We start from the raw sequence: 9,833 nt of genomic DNA on the forward strand, positions 1-9,833 counted from the left end.
TCTATACGAATATATTTTTATCTATATATATTTTTCCCAAGAATAAGTTCATATAACAAAAAATCTGTTATTAACAAAACAAAACACAAGAACATCTAAATCCCTCTAGAACAATAATTTATATAGATACACATTATACTGTTTCGTATTTCTTTAACAATCCAACTTTTATCACTTTCTTAAATGCACATAATGATCCTGCTTTTTTTTAATCACTCCCCAAATTATTCCAAAGTTTTATTCCTTGAATTAAAGTACACTGTTCCTTCAAACTAGTTCTGAATTTGGGTTTTACAAATATCTCTGTCCCTTTAAGGTTATAACAACACTTCCTCTTAACAAATTTTACTTGGATGTTTAAAGGTAATGTGTTTTTGTGGGCCTTATACATAACCAGYAGAATATTATAAACAACCAAATCAAAGAACTTCAATGTTTTCAATTTACAAAATAATGAATTTGATGGGYGACGACAATGTTTTYCAGTAATAATTCTCACGGCTCTTTTTTGTAATAAAAAAAATAGGATTTGTAATTGTCYGACATGCTTTCCCCCAGACCTCAATACAATAAACCAGGTGTGGACTAACATATACAGTGCTTTATCATTAAATAACTCCCTTACTTTATTTTTTGGCTTATTAGAAATGTTTGTAGACTTCAATACAGAAATAACTGGCCTCACAAATCCTGATGCAACTCAATAGCCCAGGTAGAAAATAAAAAAAGTTGAGTAGTTCCTCTGGACAAGTTCTTTGGTTTAAAACACGAGGTTCTCAAACTGAGGTAGCTTGGGGGGTACACGAAATAAATTAAAATAAACGATTCATTTTGTCATTATTTTAAAAAAGTGCATATATACACGAGGACCAAAGGTTTTTGATGGAGTCCTTGGACATTTCTCTCCTCTCTAAGAGGTCCCCAGACCTAAAAGCTTTGAAGACCTGGTTTAAAAAAATGCTTTTCTTCCTCACTCACAGTTCTGTGCTCGTTTAGAATCTGTTCATTGTTTAGCCAAGAAAATCTGTATATATTTTGCCTGCCGTATCAGATTGACCAGAATCTAGTTCAAATAAAGCCTTACCATCCTCCACATCGAAGGCGTAGGAGGAGAGTCGTAGCGTCGTCCCACAGTAGTCGCACTTGAAGCAGGTGCGGTGGAAGAACTTCCCCTCTGCGCTCAGCCTCTCCATGACGTACACACGCCTTCGACAGAAGAAGCAGACATCGCTGCCTCCGATGTTGGCCGGGAATTCTTTTCTAAGGGAGCCCTGTGGGAAGAGACAGACATGAATCAGTAGTCAAACTAAAAACACATAAATAAACATTTCTGGGGGGGTCAAGGAAAGGCAAACAGAAGAAGGACGAGTAGAACCATTAAAGATTTAGTCACTGACAGTTTAAAGACTCATTTTTTGTCCAAACGATCCAAACTGCAGGTGAAGAATTAGCAAACACGCACTCTGCAGCTGAAGTTAAAGTGTGACTGATGAATTTTACACAACACTCTGGCAGGCGAGGCTGTGATCTGTGCAAACCCCATGCCTTCCACCCTACAGACCACACGCTTACCAAATCCCTGTGTTCAGGCGCAGGACTGGGCCTGGACTCTTCCTGAGACTGAAGCTGATTGGCTATTTGCTCAGCCAGTGTGCTAACTCCTCCCGTGTACATCCTGACACAGTGCTACCAACAGCGTTAAAAAAGAGAAGTGGAAAAATGTTAAAAAGAACAGAAAATGTGTGGAAAACAGAAGGAGGAGAGGTGCGTACAGCTACAGTTAGGGGGGTGGAGGGAACAGGAAGTGACGTGTCGAAGCGGCGTTTCCATGCTTGACTGATCAAAGAGTGGCCGTCTGACCCCAGTAGTTGCAAACCAAACACAGATCATAAAAACAGCTTGATAACTTCTCCATTTAGTCAAAAAAAGTTATTGAATAAGTTTCAAAGTGCATCCGTTTTCTAAAAAAAAGCTTTTTCTGATACAGAACATCCGAAAAAATAAATAAATAAAAATTATTCCAGTATTTAGATTCTGAGTAAATGAATGCATTTAAGAAAAAAACTGCAATTATTCATGTGAAGCAGTCATGCTCTGTTCACACACATGCACACACACAACCACCATTATTTTTCATTATCTACAAACGAACCTAAGAACTGCTGGAAAGATTCACTCAAGCTGATCTGCTAATAACCAAAGTCACCAGACTGTAAACTGTTTTACTTTAAATCCAGATTTAATCTATTTTGGGATTAGAATTCATTTCATTTAACCGCATTTACAGGGTTTTTATCCTCTACACTACAAAAATTAAGACCAACTGCAGTATGAGCCAAACCTAAGCCATGAAAACTATTACTATCGATGCATCTGAACACGGTTGTTTCTGTTTGAATCCCATCGCATCACTTGGCTCCTTTGTGATTATCCATAACGAAAGCTAATTCTTTAACATCAAAAAATAAAACTGGAGCAAAATAACTACTGAGCTCTACCTGAATCACCTCCAGCCAAGAACATTTAAAGTGCCTGTGACGTGCATGTCCTTCAAATACAAAAGGTCAAGGAAAATATCTTTATATTTAAGAGACTTGGCACAATGCACACAATTTTATCCATTTCATCACAAAACTGGCATATTTTCTTTCGAACTTGGCTCAGACAAATTGAAACAGGAAGTGACATCAAAGGGGAACTCTTTAARAAAAGGAACTCTGGTTTTTGTTTATTAAAACAAAATTTTTTTGAAATTTGACTCTTCATGTTTTTGATAATGACTCAAAAATAATCTAAAGAAACATCAGATTCTTCTCTACAGTCTGTTCACGTGCAGACATTCCTCTTTGACATCACTTCCTGTTACTTCCCATGTGAATATCTCAACAACTGTTCATCTCAGCTACTTCAAAATTTTCTTGCAATATATTATCAATCTTATCTTTTCGAAAATGAATTTGTATTTATTACAAAAAACTGATGTCACGGGCATTTTAAAGTCGCAGTCATGCAGGCTTCAAAATATCAGTCACAGCAGCAACAAAGTTCAACAAGTTGCAGGTGAGTTTGTATTTCTAAACAAGGTGCCAACTTATTCAAACCAAGTCTCAGGTGATGTTTAGTCGTGAGCTCTGCGGTGAAATCAAAAAGGAAAAAMCAAGCGCAGGTGAGGTGGGTCAGCATCACGGCACTCCCATTCCTTCCAGGTTTGGAACGGCTACCTGTCTCAAGGTGTCAGAGGTGGAGGGGGGAGAATCGGGGGGACTCTGGTTTCGGGCCAGGTGCCATTGTTCCATAAAAAAACGGGAAGGTTTTTTCTTAGGCTCAAAAGGGAGAGAGGAGAGTTSTTTAAAATTGAGCGTAGACTAAATTCATTCAACTCGATGACGTCATGTTTTCCATTACTTAATTATTTAAAACTGCTTTATGGAATGTAGCGATCAGTTGGGTTTATTGCTTCATATTTTAATTATAAAGAAAAGCTGTATCACCTGGATTTTGATGTCCACTAACGATTGTTGATCAGCCTAATGCTTACTGACAGGTCAATAAAACTGAGTGGATAAAATCCAACCCCAAAACTGAATCTTTAATAACATTTAATGCCAGGTACTAATAAAAAAAAAGAGTCACCTGTGGGCCRACTCGCTTGCCTTCCAATTGAGAGGCAAGCTGCTCAGCTCTCTCCTGAATACTAAGCACAAATATAGGCAACTGGCCCRAGTCCAGAGGCCTCACTGGCTCCTGCAGAGAAATAATTGACTCAATTACCAAAGGGCTCTGCAAAAATAAATCTTTGTTTTTAGAAGCCGCTAACAATTATAAATGCAATACCCCTTATTTAAAGTTTGCTCCGTGGTTCAAACTGAGGCTGGTTTTTGTCTTTGTTTTGAGAATCCCAGCTCACAGTCTGTAATTCATGCAAGCCTGAGTAAGTCAGCTCTGAAAGTAATGCCCTGCATAAAGTAAACATGCGTGCTAGGAAGTTCTTGCAAAAACTACAGACTAAACTTTAGACAAAAAATAAAATAAAATAAAAAAAACACTGATTTGTGCCTTGAAGTGGGTCTGTGTCCAAACTCAGGGGCTGGGTCACCGTCAAAGAACCCCAGCCCCTGAGTTTGGACACAGCTTCAGTCTGCAGCAGCACAAACCTAACCTTTCTGGGGGCGTCTGGAGAAGACAGTGGTGAAGCTGGGCTGGCGTTCAGTCCTCGCGACATGTGCCACTGCTCTAAAAAGAAACGGGACGGCTTTTTCTTCGGCTTCCGGGAGGCAGAAGAATAGCCGAGAGAGAAAATTACACTCACAGAATTCTCACGCAAGAAGCACGATTTTTACTTGTGCAAAAGCTGCCTGAGATATCAGCCCAACAACATGACGACATCAGGGTGTTCACCTTTGGTGGCKTCTTAGGTTTGCCCTTAAACCTTGAGATTAGGCGCTCTGCCCTCTCCTGTATACCAGGGATGTGGATGGGTTCTGGCTCAGTTTGGTGCAACGGCCTCAACTCCTGCCAAGGGAGCTCGGATGAGACGCTGCTTGTGGTTTTATTGCATGTAGCTAATCTCTGATGGATTTTAAACACAACTTAATGCAGAAAACACATTCCAAACAGAATGAGAAACAGAAGTGACATGCATTCACTCCAGTACTGTACCCCGTGYATCAGAGGCCTTTCATAATATTCAAGTTCCTCTTCTTCAGGACAGATATTCTTGAAGGAAGAAATAAGCAGACAGGCATTTTATATGAAAATAGCAAGTCTTTATAAAACAGTATTTCTGCTGCCTATCAGTGAGAAAACTGCTCGTCGTGCAGAACCTCAGTCTGATCAGTTAAAGCAAACTGACATCCCCTGAGTTGACAGTTATCCACAAGCCGTTACACCCCAACAACATGCCAGTCAGCATGAAAACAAGCCGCTCCTCTGGTAATGACATTCACTCACAGAGACCTAAACATCATTACGGAGCTCTCTAAGAAGTAAACTCCGGGAAATGCAGCATTTTATTGATTCACAACACCCACTGCAGCCGCCACGTCGGCGGCGCAGCGGCTGACAATCCAGGAGAGCGTTAGGAGGGAAACGAGACGGGGCGTAGGAGAGTAAAGGAACACTAAAGAGGCTGGCTGTGCATTTGTAGCTAGAGGAAGACAAACAGAACGAGACAGACTCGACACCAGGCTTTCTGTCACCTCGGAGTGAAGYGAGAGCGAGGAGGTGGAGGAGGACGAAGGGAGCAGAATGGTTTTCTTTGGGCAGCTCCGAGAGCCTGAGCTGGACATTTGCTCCGCACCACTTCTGGCCTTAAAATACGAGGAACAGGAACAACACATACAGGAGATAATGACAAAAAAACCTAAGTATAAAATCAAAAAATATATTTACAATAGTACTAATTGTGAACTGCTGGGGGAAATGGTGTCTCCTTGRTTAATAAATAAGAAGTATTAAAAAACGTATTTAAAAAATAGCAAACTACACACATGCACACAGAGTAAACAGCAAAACGACATTACTGTATATTGCATGTTTAATGACCTTAAACTAAATTTGACAGTTAGTTACAGAAATATACAATTAATACCAAAATTAGTCAATCTTCTTCAAAATAACTGAAACAAGCATATTATATTTTATAAAAAAAAATGCTCAAATAAACTTAGCCTATATTTTAAAAAGCTGTGCTAGATTATGAAGATAATTTCTAATCTTTTTATCAACTTTTAGCCTAATTACTCAGCAGTTAAAAGCTTAGTGAAAACTAGAAATGACAGAAATCCCTTTAAAGGAGAGAGTCTGAGGCTTTAAAGCAGGGGTCTGCAACCTTTACGATAAACAGAGCCATTTCTGATGCTTGTCTCACTGATAAAATGTGTCCAGAGCTGCAAAACAAGCTGCAGCTGTGATTATCAACTGGTGGTCCGTGGGCCTTTTGGAGGCTTTTTCAGTAACCTTTACGGCCAGTGTAGGTGGCATTATAAAACTAAACAATATATTGTGAATTGTATTATTTATTATTATCTTTACACATTAGGACAAATAAAAATACCAGATACATGTAAACAAGAAAAATACTGTATATAGTTAACTCCGAATTTCATAAACACTAGTACAACTGAACTATTCGAGCATATGTTATTTTCTAATTCTTTTTATTACGTAGTCGTAAAGGTATTTAAARATAACCCTGGTGGATTTGAGATAAAAGTCATTCATTATTTAAGTAAACAACAGACTAGCATGAGCTAACAGGTTTTGCATTAAGTATTAAATAAACATTAAACAACAACAAAAAAAATTATTCTGTTGTGTTTGGTCACATTTTCAAAGAGCCACTGGTGAGGGACTGAAGAGCCACATGTGGCCCCAGAGCCGCAGGTTGCAGACCCCTGCTTTAAAATATAATATCTTAACTTGGTGAAAGAAATAAAAAAACGTATTCAAAGCAGGAGAAACACAAGCTGAGCAGTGATTCTTCTGCTGATACTAAAAACTGAACAGAAGGCAGGAACCCAAMTGGCTGCCAATGAATGAATAAAATAGCTTAACCCAAAAATAAACCAAAGTTGCAGCACAGACAGGAAACAGTATAGTCACTGAAGAATCATGTGGTGTTAAATAGGGCTGCAATTAACAATTATTGTAATAATCAATTTTTTTAATTAATTGATGAATCGAAAAACATAAAAACAAAAAAAAAAACATTTTTTTATTTTGACCTTTTTATTCCAAAAAAGAAAATTTGGACTGACATAGCAAATCGCACAAAAACAGGTTGCTGTTAGAAATTCTGTTACTATAATATTAAACTGTAACACATAAATAAGTAAATATTTGTCAAATATCTTCAGTAAAAAATAAATGTACACAAAAATATACACAAATGTGTGCCATATCCTTGAAAGTCTCCTAATATTTCCTCTTAAAGAGCTTAGTAAAACGTCATTAAATGAACACCATCATACATCGCCCGACGCAACAAATCCATAATGACATTTGTTGCCAACACTTATAATAATCAATTTTATCAATTCATTGTTGCAGCCCTAACATTAAATAATTAGGACACAGCCAACAAATATTTTTTCATAAAAAATGTTGCTGATTGATTTGTATTCAGCCAAATTGGTTTTTGCAAATGTTTTTATTGCTRTCTTTAAATGCACAAAAATCATTTYTATTATTTGTTYCTGAWTTAGAAAGGTRCYTYAGTGTCTCTAATACTTYTTYATCTAAGGGTTGTGAACAGGTCGCAGGAGTTGGAGAACTACCAAGCTAGAACAATAACTAACCGTACCTGTTCCCCTCTGGTGGGCAGTGTCTGACATTTGATCATTTCTTTGTAGCGAATGCTCAGCTTCTCCTGCTGCTGTGTGCGTCTCTGAACCGTGACAAAACAAGCAAGGAGAGACCATGACGGTGTGGCACCTGCACGYCTCTGACTCAGACACAAAATAAACACACAAAGCTGCACAGCTGCACGATTAAGAAGCCACACAGTCACYGTTTGAAACACTGGCTACTGAGATAATTCCTCTAAATCTAAGACAACAAACCTGGAGTCAGTCCACAACAAAGGGAGTTCAGACTAGAACTGAACAGGCCAAACAACAGCAGCCACCTCTGCGTCACTCCACAGGGACATGGGGTTAGATAATCGGGTTAGTAGTTAGTTTTTACGGGTTAAAGTTTACCTTTCTCCAAGCCGGGACAGGTGCAAGGCGCACCGGCTCTTTCACGGGGTTTTGTGGTGGGGAAAAGGACAAGAGRCAGTCCAGATTGGGTAGAGATTCCCCCTTTACGGTCACACACAGAGGACAGTGCCAATGGCCAGTGAGAGGAACAGAAATATCATGCAAGGCATCGGGAAATGATCCACAAATGGAGGTGAAGCCATGGAGAAAACAACAGAAAAAAAAGGAAGAGTCACAGATGTGTGGTGTACAAAACGAAGGGAAAAAAAGCTAAAATATAAATATGATAGAAGTGCAGATGGAAGTTTTTAAACCTTTTTTTACACTGATATAATGCACCATTTATGCAGGTCTATTTGTCTATAAAACAGAATTATATTAACTGAAAAGTTCAAATATTCTCATTCAAGAATTCTAAAACTATGATGAGTTTCTAATGTATCCCAAAGCAACGCTGCAAAAAACCTAAAGAGCTGACTTTTTTTTTTCCTGCAGAATTGTTGTCCAGAGTTTCAATAACTCGTTTGTTCCTCACATCACCCCGCTGGACCTCAGCAGCCAGCAGACCAAAGCTTTGTGAACCAGCCAATCCCTCTTAAGTGCAGTCAGCACTGTGAGGCCGCCTACACGACCCAGGAACAATACTCTGCTTGACCAAAATTAGTATTCTGGATCTCGACTCATTAATACAGTGGCCTACAGCTCGTCCACCACGGAACAAGAGGCCCCGCCGCGCAGCATGAAAATCTGCACGCTTGTCAAAACAAACACATTAAAACTGTAAAAGGATTCTGAGCTCGTACAAAACCTAAAACATCACAGATCTTTTCTGCGCTGCTTATCTGAATTTTTACCACCGGCTAAARCGCCACACTAATGACTGGACTGTTTCTATCGTACCTGTCTTTTGAGCCCTGAAGGCTGGGCTGGGGCGTTCTCTTCAAACTTGGCGAGCAGCTGAGTGGCCATGACCTTCACTTTGTTGTTATTCCCCACGGCAGCRGAGTCCATTTTTCTCTCGGACAAAACAGCAGGGACAGACGGCCTGTCATCACAACCAGTCCTGGATACTTCCTCCTGYGGGAGAGCAGCAAAAACACTCGTTTTTTTTTTTTTTTTTAAACAAGTGGCTATATTTCTAGTTAGAATATTCGCATTTGTTCTGGTTAAATAAATTGTTTACAAATCATTAGYTCACTAGCTTAACATTTCCAGCTTTACTTGTCAGAACAACTCACATCTTCAGACTGGCTGGTTTTTCGTCTTTTCCCCAAACCGTCCACGTCCTTCTCTTTTTTGTCCTRCACGTGAGAAATCAGAAGTTATTGTACGCTCTTGCGTCACAATAAAGGATGGGGGGCTTTATGTTACAAATAATAATAATAAAAAATATTGCAAATGCAGTTTTCTATTATTGACCTTAGGGTTTCGCTTCCTGGAGATRGCTATGCTCTGACCCAGCTTGCTAAAGAAAGAGATGGGGGACTTTGTGCTGGCAATCAATGCAGCTTTCTCCTCTGGACTCAAGTTGTGGTTGTCTGAACACACATAGCAGGCGTTAATTGAGGACTGTCAGAGAAAAATAGCAATTATCTCAAGGTTATAAATAATAAGGCTGCTGCTGTATCACTGCGTCTCACCTCCAGGTGGCACTGTGTCCTTAAACATCTCATAAAACTGAGTGAGGTACATGACCATGGAGAGTTTGTCGGGCTCAACCACAGACGACATCTCCTTGCCGGTCATGCACGGCGAGATGCCAAATTCCTTCTCTGCCACGTCGAAAGCCAACTGGTTGTTCCTCTCGTGGTCTTGCTCATCCAGGAAGTCGAAGTCACTGAGGAATGTGAAGAGAATAAAAATCAAGGAGGGACAAGAAAAAAAAATCAATTTGTACATTTCAAGGTCTGTTTTTGGCTTCCATGAGAAAAATAGCTTATTCTACAGCAGTTTAATACTTTGAAATTGTATCATTGTTAACTGATAAAATCAAATTTTCATAAAATTAAACTGTTCTAATTAACTCTGCAGGTGATTAAACACAAAGAATTGAAGACAACCTGCAGAACCAAGTGATAACTGTCACCAGACTTTAAAAGGCTTTACACAAATCTTATTTTCCAGCCTATAAGA

The 9,833-nt window shown here is 39.1% G+C and overlaps 1 protein-coding gene across 14 annotated transcripts in view; it reads right to left on the reverse strand.

The window, feature by feature from the left end:
- The window catches only part of mical3a (microtubule associated monooxygenase, calponin and LIM domain containing 3a), a gene marked incomplete in the record, with an annotated part of 99,324 nt that overhangs the window by 38,503 nt on the left and 50,988 nt on the right, over positions 1 to 9,833 (reverse strand). For 5 of the 14 annotated variants that reach the window (XM_014016523.1, XM_014016527.1, XM_014016526.1 and 2 more), the window contains 14 exon segments: positions 1,085 to 1,271; positions 1,573 to 1,686; positions 3,222 to 3,323; positions 3,634 to 3,744; positions 4,160 to 4,264; positions 4,399 to 4,569; positions 4,660 to 4,716; positions 5,199 to 5,309; positions 7,304 to 7,387; positions 7,701 to 7,802; positions 8,601 to 8,777; positions 8,939 to 9,001; positions 9,120 to 9,238; positions 9,341 to 9,537. In XM_014016523.1, the coding sequence (XP_013871977.1) occupies positions 1,085 to 1,271; positions 1,573 to 1,686; positions 3,222 to 3,323; positions 3,634 to 3,744; positions 4,160 to 4,264; positions 4,399 to 4,569; positions 4,660 to 4,716; positions 5,199 to 5,309; positions 7,304 to 7,387; positions 7,701 to 7,802; positions 8,601 to 8,777; positions 8,939 to 9,001; positions 9,120 to 9,238; positions 9,341 to 9,537 (1,700 nt within the window). 14 annotated transcript variants of the gene reach the window in all.

Source organism: Austrofundulus limnaeus, unplaced genomic scaffold (genome assembly GCF_001266775.1).
Source record: "Austrofundulus limnaeus strain Quisiro unplaced genomic scaffold, Austrofundulus_limnaeus-1.0 Scaffold147, whole genome shotgun sequence".
Classification (NCBI taxonomy): Eukaryota; Metazoa; Chordata; class Actinopteri; order Cyprinodontiformes; family Rivulidae; genus Austrofundulus; species Austrofundulus limnaeus.